Source organism: Leopardus geoffroyi, chromosome A1 (assembly GCF_018350155.1).
Source record: "Leopardus geoffroyi isolate Oge1 chromosome A1, O.geoffroyi_Oge1_pat1.0, whole genome shotgun sequence".
Lineage (NCBI taxonomy): Eukaryota > Metazoa > Chordata > Mammalia > Carnivora > Felidae > Leopardus > Leopardus geoffroyi.
In genome coordinates, this window is record NC_059326.1 from 231,198,280 (window position 1) to 231,215,873 (window position 17,594).

The following is a 17,594-nucleotide window of genomic DNA, read 5'->3' on the forward strand; positions in this document are numbered from 1 at the left end:
GCGAGTTCAAGCCCCACGTGGGGTGGAGAGATTACTTACATAAAACCTACAATTTTTTCATTTTTTAAAAAAATTTTTTAATGTTTATTTATGTTTGAAGGAGAGAGAGAGTGTGAGTGGGAGAGGGGCAGAGAGAGGGAGAGAGACACAGAATCCGAAGGAGGCTCCAGGCTCTGAGCTGTCAGCACAGAGCCCAACGTGGGGCTTGAACCCACAAACCGCGAGATCATGACCTGAGCTGAAGTCGGACGCTTAACCGACTGAGCCACCCAGGCGCCCCATCCTAAAATTTTTTTAAATATATATATATACATACACACACACATATATTTCTAGAAGGATGCCTAAGTAATTCATCTGAGAGACTGCCCCGAGGGAGGGTCAGGGACTTTTCATCTGAAACCCTTTCACGGCATTTGGTTCATTTTTTCTGTGTTTCTACATTCCTTTTTTAGCCATTAAAAGAAAATCAAATTAGTTTTAGAGTTTTTAAAAAGCTTTTCAAGGACATGCTTTAAAAAAAAGCATGCTTTAAATAAAGAAACCAAAGAACAACATTTACATTGTATCAGCTAGGTAAAAGAATACACAGAAAAACAAAACCTAGGGCGCCAGGGGGACTCAGTCAATTAAGCCTCGGACTCCTGATTTCAGCTCAGGTCATGACCTTGGAGTTCTAGGGATCAAGACCCTTGAGATTCTCTCTCTCCCCCTCTCTCTCTGCCCCTCCCCCGCTCGTGCTCCCTCCCTCTCTCAAAATAAATAAACCTAAAATAAAAACCGTATTTTTGTTTTGACACATGTATGCAGATACATGGACACACGACTGAAGGGTGCCCACCTCCTAGTGGGTGGGCTGCAGCGATGTTATTTTAACGTAAGTGAAAATATTCTTGGATAAACCATTAATTTAAAAACCTTACCATTGAAAGTAAAAGTAAAGCGTGTTCAGGTAACAGTGTGTCAGAAAAAGAAAGTGCACATCTATCCCGATCAAAAGAAGTGACATTAAAAATACGTGACATATTTAATTGTCTCATTTCCTACACACGTCAAATATCACACCCCTGTACAGTTTATTTCACAAGAGCTTTTTAATCCTGTAGCCACAATCCCCCCATATTTTTACATTGCTTTTGTCTAGACTTTTTAAATATTAGATACAGAATTTATTAGAAGGTGACAGGGAACAGACACATTCTTTATGCTGAATAATGTATCATATTTAACGTAAAGATTATTAACGTTTTGGATATCAAGAATTGGACGCTGCTGGGAGTCACATTTATTTGTAGGTCCCAAAATAGCCCTGAGGTCTAAATAGGAAAATATCTTTTATAAACCGTAACAAAACTCACCTTCAAAATAAAAAGCTATGAAATGTACCCAATGCTATCCCCGGTCAACATTTTCAAAACAGCCGTTTTCAGAAATGACAATGGAAATAACTTTACATTCAGAAAACAGAGCTTATCCCAAGATGACAGAATTTGAAATCTGGTCCCCCTTGCAGAAGTCTGTTCGATTCTCAGACTGCCATAAAGTTGCCATCATTAAACACATATCCTCAGACACCCAAAACATGACAAGGCAGGACAATGATTTCAATGAAGAGAATTCCAAAGAAACCTTTTTCTGTTCAACTGACCAGGGGTGTATCATTCAAATTCCTGAGGACGCCCCCACAGGCTCGGAGAGCTGCTGGTAACATTTCCAGGTTTACAGCATCTTTTTGTTTTGTTTTGTTTTGGTTTGGTTTTCATCCAGTCGTCCATAATTGTGCAGTTCCAAACCAGCTTCGAGAACTTCTGCTCAAGAGCTGGTGTTAATAAAGTGCTTCAACGCAAGCTCCCAAAACATTATACGGCGTCAGGTCAACACAGGTCACTGCCCTACCAGCTTCATTTTTGTTTCTCACCTACATCTCCTCTAAAAACAATATAAAGCTATAATACTATGAAGAATCGATGCCTCTCAAAACCCAAGTTGTGTTAGCTTTGATTAGAGTACTTCATACTTGGGATTTGGGAAAATGCTAGTGCTTCCTTGGGGTAAGATGCTGATTTATGGGCTAACCTGACACCAAATTCGAAGTTCAGTCCCCACCCTGTGGCCACAGCTGAAAGTCTGCTGGAGCTCCCCAAGCAGAGTCCTCTCCGGCTTTTGCTTCTCAAGGCAGAGGACGCGCGTCAAAGGCAGAGAGATGTCCCCGATTCGGCGACTGGACCTTGTCCTACATGAGGCGCCCGGCCCAACACTCCACTTCGAGAAGATCCGGGTTACGACACGCATCTGTGTTCCACGCCCCACTGGATGAAGTGTCTCCAGTAGGTCTTGGACCGTCCAACCCTCCTGAACACACACATCGATGAAGGTCACGCCTGACGCTCCCCGGGAGCCACCGCGGCCGTCACCTTTGCAAACGCAGGACCTGCTCTTCCTTTAGTTGTTCATTTGCACGTGCACGTGCGTGTGGGCACACTCACACCTTATCACACACCGCGCACTCCGGCTCGGCCTGCAGCCGAGGGCCATCAGAGCGCTGCAGGGACCGTGCCTCTCTCAGAAGTCTTGTTTCAGGCTGGGACACAATGCAGAAATTGTGCGCACGGCACGGGCATTCGACCGAGTCGCTCGAAAACCAGTTAAATCAATTCAGGTAGTGGTGAAGTTTTGTGTTTCGTGTTTTTCTGTTTGTCTCGGGTTTTTTTCCCCCCCAAGACCAGCCTCCAGAGGAATTTTTTTAGCCGCTTGTTTTCAACGTTAATGAAGAAACAGGTGAATTCGAGGCCACAGAAATGGGCAGCTGACTCAAGAGTTACACAGATGAAAGAAACAAGTTCTAGATGCATCCACGTGTCAAGCTGAGAAAACGGCAATCAGCACTTCAGGGAGACCGGTTTTGTCCTAAGTTCTCTGTGGGTAACAGCACCCCCACGGTGAGGATTATTTGCCAGATTCCAGTTGCCATCACGAACGCGACCTCATCGTTCTGCGTGGGCCGGTTGTGACGGCCCTCCTGCCTTCCCTTCCCTGAAGGATAGTGGTCCTCTAGGCCGTTGGCCTGGCTCAAGGGGGCTGGTGCGAGGCTGCCGTGGCGGGAAACGAGGACCCGGCACGCGGAGTACCCACAGACAGTGCAGAGCCCAGTCGCCCACGTGGGCCAGAAAGGGCGCTGAGCAAATACCCGGGCAGCGTGTCAGAACTTCCCCAAATACTGTAAAGAAGAACAAATGCTTGCACTTGATCGCATGAAAGATGGCGACTTGGAGCTCACAGTAGGTCATGATGAGCCTCCACGCTGCGGGGCGGACAGGTGTTGTAGGAGACAGGAAAGGAGCAAGCAGGAACGTCCAGGGGAGCCTGGGGGAGGAGGAACCCCCCTGCCTTCCATCAGAGCGCCTTCCCTAGAGCAAACTTAGGTAAATTAGGGAGAGACAGGCTCCTCTCTGACTGTAGTGTGGATGAGGGGGAAAAGGCAGTGCTCTTGCCAGAGGCTACAAGGGACAAATCGTGCCCCCTTCTGAGTCTTGGCTCATTAAGTTAACTCTCAGGGAGGCCTTTCTTCCTAACGTGGTACCATGATTCTTCCCTGCGGAACACGGGCTTGGCATCCCCGTCAGGACGGGGTCCGGCCTCGCCTCGTGGGATTCTATCTCGCACACCACGCAGACACCGGGCCCCCGGAGACCCGCTCCCCACTGACAGCGTGGAAGGAAGTGGGCAGAGGCGTCTGGAACCTCCTCTCTGCGCATGCAGGCCCCGCGTCCCGGCGGACATCATGAACCTCTGTCCCCTGCAGAATGAGCCTGGTGTCTCGGGAGGACCCGACGCTGAGACAAGGAACCAGCTGCGATTTCCCACCTCCGTGTTTCTGACGTGCTGCCGGGAGCCCGTTGGGAGATGCTTCAGAGACAGTGACGAAGGTCCGTGATGCTATGGGCCGTGTGTCCCTAGTGTGGCCAAAGACGCGACAGCTTATGCCTCTTAACACTGAGGCCATTCCAGACGGACTTCCCTCGGCTTCCCAGATTCTCCCTCTGCCTCCCCGGTGGTGAGCAGCACACCGGGAGGACCGTGGAACATGGGTCCACATGAGCCAGGACAAGAAACTGTCATTGCCACGGCATGCACCCCGACAGCAGACACGGAGGAACCAGTTCTAGAGGTAAAAGTGACGAATGGCCCGTCTCTGTTATCCCAGCCACCGCTGCTTACCTACAGGCGGACTCTGTTTTAAATACAAGGGTTCACATCCACGAGAGGTAACTGAGAGGTGCCGAGGTGACCTCACATCTACCCCCAGAGCCGTTTCAGCTGCCAAAGTCCCGGGTCTCCAGGAACCAGAAAATCTCAACAGAGGGAGCCTCTGGACAGCTCCCTGGAAAACAGCCGCACTGATATCATCTTAGAAATATTTCTTCTGTCTAGTGTGATCATGATTCACTCAAATGCTAGAAAGTATTAAAATATACTTCATCTTTTCCTCTAACTACATTTATATATAAATCCCTGAGAAGGTACCTGTCAACTCGAAATTCACTATTTACAGTTAATAAGCATCAGGGGCGCAAGCAGACACCGGGTCCTCCCTGCTCCGCACAGCAGGGTGGTGCTGTTATCCTCTGTCAGGAGAGCAGACGAGGTCTCTTGCCCTTAAAAGGGCATAGCGGACCGTGCCAAAATCCTAAACCGACTGCAAAGAAGCTGGGGAAATCTGTAGCTCATTCACTGGGCAGGTGGAGGTCACTACATGATAATTCAAGAGGGACACTGCACTGCCTCTCACGATCGCCTTGCTTTTCTGCCCTTTCTAGACCTCAGAGTGGTGGTGCCACGGAGGATCAGGGCATTTAGCCAAAAGTAGAGAAGAAAACAGGCCAAGGAAGAGAGAAGGCAAAGGAGATGGCAGGGAACAAATGTGAGGACATGTGGAGAGCAGAAGGAGGTCACTGCCCGTCAGTGCCCCTGCCCCCAAACTACAGCGGAAGCCAGGTGACAAAGAGGGACCCTCAGCTAGAAAATGCAGCCAGCCATTCAGAGCAATGAAAATACATGAACGTGAAAATTATCTCAAAGAATGCCGGACTGGACTGTCAGGGAGCTCAGGTGTGTTTCTCTTCACCTTGGGGACCAGTCCCCATCTCATCCGAGGGCACTTGGCCAATCCCGACTCACACACAAGGGTGGCCTGCAGCCCCCTAATATCAGTGATGCTGAAAGAAAGCATTAGCATCGCACCTTCTCCCATCAGTCTGGTGCTGCCCAACAGACTATTGGTTGAGGTTTTTGGAGAGGCGAGTCTGAGACCCCAGATTGCTCAATGCCCGATGGTGCCGAGCATCACAGGAGGATAGGCAGAGGCCAGCGCCATCCCAGCCCACATCATGAGACAGGTGCACATCACGACACAGCCAGGGAGCAGCACGATCTGACATGTGAATCCAGGGTCGGTCTCTACGAGTTTCAATCTATGGCTTCCAAGTAGGGTAATTTTTAAATAAAGTGCCGTCAGTAGTGCATATATATGACAGATACTCTGCAACCCAGATGGCCAGAGAGTCATTAGAATTTCTCAGTGCTTCAGAGATAAAAAGTATGGACGGAAACTCCCAGTGAGAGCTCAGAGCCCAGGGCAAATCGCATACATGCTCTGCCGAAGTCCCCATATCTTGGAAATCCTACAAAGTCAGCATGAGAATGAACTGAACATCACAGGGAGTCATCAAAGGAAAAATAAAAGTAATTCCACACCAGGGAATCTTTGGAACGGAGTCTGGAGGAGGGAGCGGCCCAGCCCACGCCAGGACAATTTGCCTTAGATGAGTTTGTTTAATGTTTAGTCCTGATCCCTGTTCCGCTAGCCCCTCTCCCCCTTTTCAGTGGTTTGTATCACTCTGGCGCCTTACTCTTTTGCATCTTTTTTACGTTTTAAGGATATCTGAATTCAATTTCTGTAAGAGTACATAGAACTTAACTTTGTATTTCTACTAAAAATTTATTACATTTGCCCCCATTTTATTAAGCAATAGGCTTTTCTCCTATCTATTTTTGAATATGTTAAAGGCTTTGCATCCAGTTTATCTGAAGTCCCTTGCTTAAAATGTTTAGTTCTAGCAATAAATACATGCTTCTCTATGCGCGGTTTCGTACTTCGACAACAGGTTTTTCTTCATTATTATTACTGTATAAATAAGAGCTTTAAAAATAAGATACAAGGAACTCTGATCCCCGTCTCACTTCATCATTTTGCTGTAAAAGTGAATGCCTCCATCAAATAGAAACAAATATTCAGCATCGCTTAATCAAATCAATAAGAACGTACGGAGCTCGTGCACACCTACGATGAGAAGGAAAGGCAAAGACCGGAGCAAACATCAAGGAAAGGGGAGGCTTCCGCAAATTCTGTATGAAATCATAGAGATATCACAAATAATTATTGCTAGAAACAGTATTTTAAACAAAAGGCCTTCGGGCAAATGTATTCATGACGTCTTAAATACAAAGACCAGTAAAAGGCAGATTTGATCATGATTAAAATACAAAATTATTCCGAAAAGGCCCTTTGATACATTGGTCTTACAAATTTCTCAAGTGAGGTTCTAAAGGTAGGCTTTTTGGCAAATTGCCCGCTAGGTGTACTGACTGCCAAGGGAACTGGTTTTAGGCTAATCTTCTTGTGCCCTGCCCAACTCACTCTAGGGTGCTGCCTGAATAAATATGGAGCGCGTTCTGGCCCCCCCCCCCCCCCCCGGGAGAGCCTGTCTGCAGGGGATGTGCGGCGACGTGCGGGGCTGTGCAGCGCGGCGGAAGGGGCGAGGGCGAGGGCGGGGGGCGGGGGGGGGGGCGCATCCTTCCCGGCGCCGAGCCCCGCCGCCTCCTCCCCCGCCGAACACGCTTCCAGGCAGCCGACCCTAACCCCTCACGTCCTTTTCCTCCAGGACGGCGCCCGCCTTTCCTTCTGCGCGGCCGCCGCCCGCTGCTTCTCCGCCTCTTCCGCCTTCCTCTTTTCCTCCTTGGCCTCCTTGTACCTCCACTTGGGGAGCTGAAGGTGGGCGCTGTCCTTGGTGCTGCCCTTGGCGGCCGCCCGCTCCGGGTGGAAGGTGGGCGCGGGCGCCTTGCTGATGCGCACCCTGGGGATGACCACGCCGGGCCGCACGCTGGTCCTCCTCAGCAGCTGCAGGGGCAGGAGGCTGGCCCTCCGCGGGGCGCCTGGCAGCTGCGGAGACGGGAGGCTGGCTCTCGGGGCCCCCTCTCTGGAGACCCCCGCGGCCTGGAGGGTCCGGGATTGCCGCTCGGCGCCCTCTACCTGATCGCCCTCCGGGGCGTGCGTGTCCGGGTTCCCCCGGGCCTCCAGGATTTCCTGCACCGCCAGCCGCCTTTTCCCCACACAGGGCGGGTTCTCGGGGCACACAGTCTGGCAGACGATGGCCACGGCGGGGCTGTAGAGGCTCGTGGTCATCCTGACCATATGGTCCAGGACGCCCCCATCCTCCAGGCCCTGGCGTGAGCGGGGCGTCAGCGTGGACCGCACAAACTCGGCGAGCCTCTGCAAGCAGTTTTTGGAGCCCGTGGGCTTCAGAACGGCCTCCGGGGGAGCGGCAGCTCTGGCTTGTACTTTTCCCCAAACTGCTCGGGGCTGGGTCGCTCCAGCAGCCTCTGGATGAGGCGGACGGCCTCCATCCGTCCCGTGTAAGCAGCCCACTCCTGGGAGGACATCCCACGGCGGGGGTCCCGGGCATGGACATCGGCCCCTGAAAAAAACCAAATGCAAACAGTAATGGGAGAATGCCTCGAGAACTTTTCCCGTCCAATGGCAGAAAATGAAAGACAGTGAAATGGATCAAAGGCAGAATTTCCACAACCTAGTAACAGACTCCCTGGCACTGTGCCACCCGGATGAGCCTGCATCTGACCATGAACTACTTACTGTGTGTACGACTGTAACACAACCCAGCTTTAAGTGCTCCTAATTTGATCACTTGCCTTTCCTAAATAAAACCACCTGAACTCAGCACCTAAGTCATGGAATTTTTTAAAAATGTTTATTTTTGAGAGGGAAGGACAAAGTGCAAGTGGGGGAGGGGCAAAGAGAGAGGGAAACACAGTATCGGAAGCAGGCTCCAGGCTCTGAGCTGTCAGCACAGAGTGCAGCGTGGGGCTTGAACCCGTGAACCACGAGATCATGACCTGAGCCGAAGTCGGACGCTTAACCGACAGGCACCCCTAAATCATGGGATTTTTAAAGAAATAAGATTTCATGGCTTTCCGGCAACGAAGAGATGACTAGACAGACGTGTGAACACTTCAATGATGTCACCAGAATGTTCTAGAACGCTAAAAGGAATAATCACTTGTGAGGGTCCCATTGTGCAGGAAACGTGTGGCCCTTCACTTCTTGTACTGAGTTGGTCGGTCCTGGGTCTATCGTCTTTACCAGACCGTGGGCTTCTCCAGGACAGAGCCCCCATCTTACTCATTTTGGTTTCCTCGACACATATCATCCTGGCTGGTGGGAGGCATGCATTTCATAAAGGTTTGCTACAAAATGGATGGTAGTCACAGCGGCCAAGGGACCTACCTGAGGCATCGAAGTTGCCAACAGAAGGTCTCATCTGTGTGTGTTTCCTGCCCACCCGTCAGGGAGGGTCACTTCCTCTATGACACTGAGTGCTCTGTGTCAACGTGGCCAGACTATGGCACCCCAGGGATTTAAACAAACACTAATCTAGGTGCCCTGTGAAACTATTTTGTAGACGCCATTAGCATCCACAATCAGTTGTCTGAGTAAAGGAGATTACCCTCAATAATGTGAGTGGGCATCATCCAATCGGTTGAAGGCCTCAAGAACAAAAGCTAAAGACTTCTCGGGAAAAAGGAATTCAGCCTCAAGACTGCAGCATTAACATCTGCCCAAGTTTCCAGCCTGATGACCTGGCAGATCTGGGGCTTGCTAACCCCCAAGGTCATGAGCTAATTCTTTAAAATAAATCTCTTAACATGTATCTCCCAGTGGTTCTGTGTTTCTGGAGAATCCTGACTCCTATATCCTCAGTCTCCCTTATACTAGTCACTTCCTTAATAAATCTCCCCCGTCCCACCCACCGCCCCCTCCTAATATTGCAAATTTAAACTTCAGCTCAACTTGATGAGATGTTCATAAATTTCAGCGCAGTCGTATAAGAGAAATTAAGAAGGAATTGCTGTTCAATTAATCTTGGTCCAATCTCAGCCCCATACACAGTTAAAAATCATTCAGGATTTCAGGTCCCATTAGTCATACTTTGACTGGCAAAGCAGTGTGGAGAACTAGGGCAATTATCTAGTCTGTGAGCTCTCCAGGGACCGGGACCGGCAGAGGCTTCTGCATTTATGTCTCACGCGGACCCAGGTGTTTGACATGTGGTGGCGGCTCAGTACGTGCTGAACGGAGGCGAGGAGGGGCTCAGCAGTCTCCCGGGCCTGGCGCCCCTCCAGCGGCCCCCTGGCACAGGCAGGCCCGCTCACCTGGGCTTGCCTCATAATGTGCTTAATTCTGTGGCACATTAAAGAATAGACGTACTCGGAAAGTGATAATTATTTGGAACTGGAAATCGGGATGGAACTCATTAGCCAGAGTACAATTTATAAACTGACAAAAATGAAAAGGGGGCAGTAAAAATGTCATCGCAAAAAATAGATGACACATTAAGCCTTAATTAATTGCACGTCACTTAAAAAGGAACAAACTGCAAAATTAAAATCTTAATGAACGTGGCTTGAGAGAGACATTTTTCAAAAGCTAATAGAAAACTAAAGGAGCAGCTGTCCAAAGGGTAGTTCAGCGCTTCCTGCTGTTTTCGTGCCTTTCCCAAATGATCTTGGAAGGGGCGCCTGGGTGGCTCAGTCAGTTCAGTGTCTGACTCTTGATTTTGGCTCAGGTGGTGATCTCACGGTTCCTGGGTTCGAGCCCTGCACTGGGTTCTAGCGCTGACGTCACAGAGCCTATTTGGGATTCTCTCTTTCCCTCCCTCTCTGACCCCCTCCTGTCCCTCTCTAAATAAATAAACAGAAAAAAAAAAAAAAACCCCTTCAAAATGATCTCGGAAACCACACACTTTTACAGAACAAAGGCCACTCTGATGGTAATGTAGCCTGAGGACTTGAGCCATGCTACACATCTGGGATTCATGTCGTTAAGAAGGGCAACATTAATGGCCTAGACAGAGCGATGAAACCGTGGGAGGCCAGCACCGATGGTCAACACTCTATAAGTGAACGTTTCGGAGAACAGAGGATTCTGAAAGGCCGGTGTGTGCATCTTCTCCCCGGGACCTGCTGGCACCCTCACTCCCTACCCCTGCTGTCTCACCCAGTGCTCCAGCCATGCAGACAGAAGTTGGGCTCCTACCCACGTGTCCGTTTGCTGCCATGTTGAGTGCTGTGAGTTGTCTACACAAAGTCCTCGATTTTACTCAAGGCAGCAACATACTTAGTTCTGGGCAATGCATCATGACTGGCGTAGACCAGGGTTTTGCCATGTCAGTACTACTGACATTTTGGGCCAGATCATTTTGTTGTGGGGGCCGTCCTGTGCATCGTTAAGACTTTTAACAGCAACCCCAGTCTCTACCCAGTGGGGCCAAGTAGCATTCCACAGTTGTGACAACCAAAAATTTCCCCAGATATTAGCACGTGTTCCCTGGTGGGGGGGGGGGGGGCAACACCCACCCCCAGTTGAGGATACTGGTCTAACCCAGTAACTTCAGTCCTGTTCCCCTTTTCCTTAGCCTCTCTTGCAAGGGTCAGTGAGCCCCAAAGAGAAGGCTCTTGCACCCTGATAAAAGTGATGACTGTGGGTAGTGCCGCTTTCTGTCTAAAACACAGATCTGAAGCCTAGAGTTCTGGTGCAATGTGAAGTAACCAGCCAACATGTGGGGGGGAGGGGGGTGCTGGGTGGGGGAAGGAGGGTGCTGGGGGGCAAAAAGAGGTGCTATGGGGGGGAGGGGGTACTGGGTGAGGGAGGATAGGAAGTGCTTGGGGGAGGGGGGTGCTGGTTGTGGGGGGGAGGTGTTGGGGGAGGGGGGATGCTGGGGGGGGAGGGGAGGTGCTGGGTGGGGGATAGGAGGTGCTGTGTGAAAGGGGGTGCTGGGGGAGGGGATGGGAGGTGCTGGGGAGGGGGTGCTGGATGGAGGAAGGGGTGCTGCTGTGTGGGAAGGGAGGGGGTACTTGGTGGGGAGGGTGGGAGGTGCCGGGAGAATGGGGGTGCTGGGTGAGTCAGGGGTGCTGGGTGAACAGAAAAGGGAACCCAGTTCTGGGATGTCCTCATGGAGCCCAGGGCCAGCTCTGCACAGCTACTGCCTGCCTTGAGACTTCTGGTGAGAGGGGGGAACAGAGGCTTGTTTGCTTTCAGCCCCCATCAAGTCAGGATGTCTGTTCCTGGAAGCAGAAAGCATCCCAAACAGGTGCCAAAGGAAAAGAAGCTACCTTCCGTCATTCATTCTCAGATACTGTCCCCCCAGGAGTCATGGCCAGACTAGAAGAAGGCAGACAGAGCCTGGGCACATCACTTCCTTTCCAAATTCTCTGCCAGCCCCCCAACATTACCTACCCTTCTAAGCCTGTCTCTGGTCCCCTCCCAGCAAGAGGCCTCTCTCCTGACACAGGAGCCTGTGGACCAGCTCCTACAGCTTTCCTCCCATGTGCCATCCCGGCTTGTATCTTGGGGATCAATCAATACGATCAGTCAGGACACAGGGTCTCAGGAAAGAGCCCTGATTTGGTGGGTGGGGGATGGGGCACCTCCTTCTAGCCTGCCCCACCCCCAAAGGCATTTCTGAGATACCTTGTACTTGGTCCTTCAGGGAGTCTCAGCAGGGCTGAGTCCCAGTTGCCCACAGGGTCTCCCCTTTCTATCCTTCACCCGGCTCCCTCACCTTCCAGAGAAACTAGTTGTCCCCACGTCCTGTCTCAAGGTTTCCTTTTGCGTCAAGCTAAGCGCCCAAGCTAAGACACTGTCTGTGGTGACATGGAATGCCTGATTTTTAGCCCTTTCTCTACAAATTAATCTGAAATCATTCCAGCTTGGCAAATTCTCAGCTCACAAGAGATTCCTGTTATCCTTATAAACAATAAAGAAACCTCTGCTGTGATGTTGTGTCACTTGGCTTTGCAGAAGCACACACAGTCGGGGCTCGCCTAGGACACGAATGACCACAGGACCAACGAGGAGAGTGGCCCTCGTTAAGCAAGCCTCCGACACCTTCCCGGATGTCTGCGTCGTTGCTGGGGATCACAGACGCGTGAAGGTGTTGCCTGTTTCCGCTTCCGGAAGGCCGAATGCCACAGAAATCACACCACACTTCAGGTACAAAAGCCTAAGCAGGTCTAGAGCTTGCCAACCTCCACTGAGTTCTGCTTCTCTGCAGAGAAAGTCGCATCCTCATTATGGCTTCTCAGGGCCACTTATTTAAATAGACCTGTCACTTCGGGGCATTAATATTCCACTGAATTAACGAGAATCCACAGCCCCACTTGGGATTCTTATCAGCAGAGCTGACGCTATTCCTGGGGAAGCCGAAAACCAAAGAGCCGATAAATCAGCTTCCCAGACCCCGGTTACATTTTTAATAAAATCCAAAGTTTTGATAATTCCCACGTTATTTCGTTCTGCCTGACGGGGTAAGATAAGAGCTGACGTGTGTCTGTATGTTATGAACTACTGGGAAATCTAAACAGTGCTGGCAGGGCATCCAATTCGATGATCCATCGTTTCTCAAAGGAGACGCTTCCTACTGAATATAATGAAATTGCAACTGGGAAATTCAACTCAGGTGCAGGAGAAAGTCTGCACTTGGAACAAGAGGGATGATATATGCATTTCTACCCGTTAACGCATAACAGTGCGCGTGCCTTTTGCTTTTGAAATGATCACATGATGACCACTGATTATCTCTCAAGGGACTTTCCACAGCTACACTAAACATGCTCTGTGTTCAAGTGTCAATCCCAAGAAACATGCATGCGTTAGTATCTTTAAAGGCTTTCTTAATATTGACATATTAAATGGAAAGAAGACTTAAAACTACCTGTGCGAATTTTTAGGCATCCCAACAAGTATCCTCACTGCTCTCCATCCAACCCAGGAAAGACATTCGATCACACATTTTTTTTCTTTCTTTAAAAAAATCTTTTTTGACGTTTATTTATTTTTGAGGGAGACAGAGACAGAATGCGAGTGGGCTGGGGCAGAGAGACAGGGAAGCACAGAATCCGAAGCAGGCTCCAGGCTCTGAGCCGTCAGCACAGAGCCCGACACGGGGCTCGAACTCACGAGCCGTGAGATCGTGACCTGAGCCGAAGTTGGACACTCAACCGACTGAGCCACCCAGGCGTCCCTTTTTCTCTTTTGTTTTTAAAAAAGTTTATTTATTTTGAGAGAGAGGTGCAGAAAGAGAGGGAGAGAGAGACAGAATCCCAAGCAGGCTCCTCACTGTCAGTGCAGAGCCCAATGCGGGGCTGAAACCCACAAAGAGTGAGATTGGGACCTGAGCTGAAACCAAGAGTCAAACGCTCAACTGACTGAGCCACCCAGGTGCTCCTCACTTTTTCTTCTTTTAAAATTTTTTTTTTTTTTAACGTTTATTTATTTTTGGGACAGAGAGAGACAGAGCATGAACGGGGGAGGGGCAGAGAGAGAGGGAGACACAGAATCGGAAACAGGCTCCAGGCTCTGAGCCATCAGCCCAGAGCCTGACGCGGGGCTCGAACTCACGGACCGCGAGATCGTGACCTGGCTGAAGTCGGACGCTCAACCGACTGCGCCACCCAGGCGCCCCTTTCTTCTTTTAAAACACACGCGTACATCTACTGTAAAAGGAAAGTGTAACACACTTTCCTGGGGAAGAGAAGTGTGAGCCACCTCAGAGGTAACAGTAGAAAATTAAGATCTTCGAGAAGTGAAACGCCAAAACCTTAGAGGGCAGTTCAGAAACCCCTCTGAAGAGCTGTCAGGTTTTTATTTTAAGAAGGACTATAGAACAAGCTGGAAGGAGGAATGCATATAAGAAGGAAAAGATTCTCTTCTTTTTTTCTGTCCTTTCCCATTTAAATTACTGACATCACTGTTTCTCAGCAAGAGGCCGTTTTACACGCCCAGGGGACTTTTAGCAATGTCTGGAGACATTTTTGGTTGACTGGGAGGGTGCTAGCATCACCTGGTGGGGAGAGGCCAGGGCAGGTGCTGAATATCCTACAGTTCCGGGGATGCCCCCCACCCCCCACCACCACAAAGAATTATCCAGCACCAAATGACAAGCAGTAAAAAGATTCAGAAGCTGCGAGCTATGTGCCCACGACCCTCGGCAGGAATGTTTAAGTATTTCACCACAGGGATATTTTTCAAGGGGGAAAAATAGACCACTGCTTTTCATTCATGTGACAAACAATTACTGAGCACATGAATTCACAAGTAACAATAATAGTAACAACCGCCATTGACCAGAGGCTTCCTCCACGCTGGACATACACCCAAGGGCTTTCCACATGGGAGTTCATTCAGTCCCCATTACGACTTCCTACAGTCGTTCACCTCCCGTCCCAGCAGAGGCCCAGGGCGTTCGGTGACTGGCCCAGGTGTAGAGACGATAAACGAAGGGACTGGAATCAAGAACCAGGGGTCCTGGCTTCCAAGTCAGTTCTGCTGACCATTCTGCTCGGACAAGGAACAGTTCAGGGTGGGTGGACCACAGGGCTGCACCCGTGAGAACCGTGCTGGACTCCGATGCGCAGGGCCCAGGAGGAGGGCACGGGCAAGGGGGAGGAAACCTAAAGCCATGAAACCTAATGCCAAATTCATTATCCATAACCGAGGCCCTGGACGCGCTGCCCTGAAGCAAGCCCATCCCTCAAGAGGCCCCAGAGGCATTTCTGCAATCCTGTAAATGCTTAGCGAACGCCTGAAACTTCCATCAGACCCAGAAAAAAAGCCAAATGACAGCCAACACCTGGGCATTTTCCGGAGTGATGGCAAGGCAATTGACCTAAGAACAAAAGGGCCTGTAATTCAAATTAATTCATCAGGAAAAATGAAGTGATGTGATTAACACCATAAATGCTTGGGTAGGAAAGGAAATTACTAAAAACCTACACTCAATTATAACTAAGCTCCAGAAGCAGTAAAAGCAGACGAAGCCTCCCCCAAATACAAGAGCATCACAAACACCGGTTAATTAGGAGGAAGCGTCTCTTTGCTGCTATAGGACAGGCAAGGCCTAAACTCGTCCGAAACTGCTGTATCTCGCCTTTCAAAAACGAAACTGTCAGAGTCAAAAGCACAATCAACGGGACTAAATTCTAATTATGATCTTTTTTATTTCCATGAAAGTTTTCCTCTTCGAAGCCTGCCATCACTTACAGGATTTATTTTTCTTCCAGTTTCTCCTAAACCCTCAGGGTAAAGCAGGAGGAAAAAAAAAAAAAAAAAAAACAATCCAAAGCAAGCTGTGACTCGTATAACCCCAATCCAATCACAAGGAAAATGACAGGCCGAGGACACCATACGGGCCAGTTTGGAGCCAGGCAGGTCATGAGCAGGGAGGTAAGACTGAGAACTGTCACCGACCACAGGACACTGGGGACACGTGGCAGTTACATGTGGGAGCCTGGATGGGATCCTGGAACAGAAAGGGGACAGCAATGGGAGAACGGGTGGAATCTGAGTAAAGTCTGGGGTTTAGCTAAGAGTCCTGAACCAACGTTGGCCCCCCAGTAAGACGTTAATGTGCAGGAAACAAGTGAGGACCAGGTGGGACTCTGTACTATCTTTGTCACTCTCCATTCATCTAAATTATTCCAATAAAAAGTTAACTTGAAAAAAAAAAGTCAGTCCATTAAGCGTCTGACTCTTGATTTCAGCTCAGGTCATGATCTCATGGTTCGGGAGTTCGAGCCCCGCATGGGGCTCTGCGCTGACCATACAGAGCCTGCTGGGGATTCTCTTTCCTTCTGGCTCTGCCCCTCCCCACCCTTTCTCAAAATAAATAAAATAAACAAAGACGAACAAATATGGGCAGGAAGGAGCTAAGGGTGAAGGACAGCTCATCGGGGAGCAGGGAGGGGTTTGCTATGGGGTGACAAGTGCTGTGACCTCCCGCCCCACCCTGAGGGGTTTGCTTTCCTTTTTGTTTGTTTCAGCTCAGAGGATGACAGCTGCACACCTCAAAGAAACCATTCTTCGCTACATCTGCTAGGCTTAGTCTCTATGGAACTGATTCCTCTCGATACCTATTCTTTTTTTATATAAGCTTATTTATTTTGAGAGAGAGAGAGAGAGAGAGAGAGAGAACACAAGCAGGGGAGGGCCAGAGAAAGAGGGAGAGACAGTGAATCTGTCAGCACAGAGCCTGACGTGGGGCTTAAACTCACGAACCCATGAGATCATTACCTGAGCGGAAAGGAAGAGTCGGACACTTAACCGACTGAGCCACCCAGGTGCCCCGTCAACACGCATTCTTTCAAGGGCCAAAATCAGCACTTCCTGAGACCCCTGGGACCGCACAGGGCAGGTAGAGACATACCTGCCAACATCAGGGCTCGGATGCATTCCGTCCGGCCCTGCATGGCGGCTTTCATCAGGGCCGTGAACCCAAACACGTTCCTCCTTTCAAGGTCAAGGCCGGGAAAATAGTTCAACAAGTAGTTGGTGATGGTGGCATGTCCTGCAAAGAGAATTACACACGTTTACTGACCACCTTCCACAAGGAGTGTGCACCCCAGTGAAGCATTCTTCCTAGAGAGAGAAGGTCCCATGGTCGACCTCCCGGGCCAGCCCGCTTGTGGGGGGTGGGGGTGGGGGTTGCCTCTTAGACACAAGAAATAATTCTCATGAAGTCTGGTAAACAGGAGGACACAGGGAGCCAGCCTGGTTCACTCTGGTTCTCTTTGGCCCACCCCCTTGAGGGCTCAGCTGTCCGTCAAACTGGTAAGGAGGAACGTGGGGAGTCAGTGAGCTGTGGGGGTGGGGGTGGAAACTGAGCTGAACTAGCCTCCAGCGACACTGGCTGGTCGGGGGAAGGTTCCAGATGCTGTCAGCTCCCAGCAGGAGATGCCAAGGCAAACAGATGCAGAACGAAAAAGGAACCTCAGAGCCATTTCTCAGTGCTCCCAAAGAGAAGGTCACCATCACACCAATAGGATACGCCCGTTCATGCTGTCACTGTCCATTACCACTCAGACGTGTCTGTCTATCTGTCCGTCTGCCTGTCTCTCACACACACACGAACAGGCAGATGGGGAACTGGGAAAGATTGCTACCCGGACCCAGCCATAACCTAAGCTGGTAAGAACATTCATTTCAGAATACAGATTTTCCACTCCCACCCCAAAAAAAGAATATAGATTCTCCCCTTTATCACCTTGCACCTCCAAAAAGGACCCGATTTTCTGCTCATTCCCAAAGGGGTTCATCAAAAGCCCACAAGTTCTTGGATCTGGGTGAATAAGGAGAATGCCAGGTAAAACGCATTATTCCCAGGATTCTCCTGGCTCAACCCCAGAAAACCAAAATGGAGGGGGGAGCTCCTCAAATACAGCTACCAGGGCCACATTAAGAGATT

General features: G+C 50.0%; 1 protein-coding gene across 1 annotated transcript in view; it reads right to left on the reverse strand.

Moving 5' to 3' along the window:
- Positions 1-1,751: 1,751 nt before the first annotated feature.
- The window catches only part of ANKRD33B (ankyrin repeat domain 33B), an 84,909-nt gene continuing 69,066 nt past the window's right edge, over positions 1,752-17,594 (reverse strand). The window contains 3 exon segments of the mRNA XM_045442002.1: positions 1,752-7,599; positions 7,602-7,754; positions 16,557-16,697. Of these exon segments, the coding sequence (XP_045297958.1) occupies positions 6,923-7,599; positions 7,602-7,754; positions 16,557-16,697 (971 nt within the window). The 3' untranslated portion in view covers positions 1,752-6,922.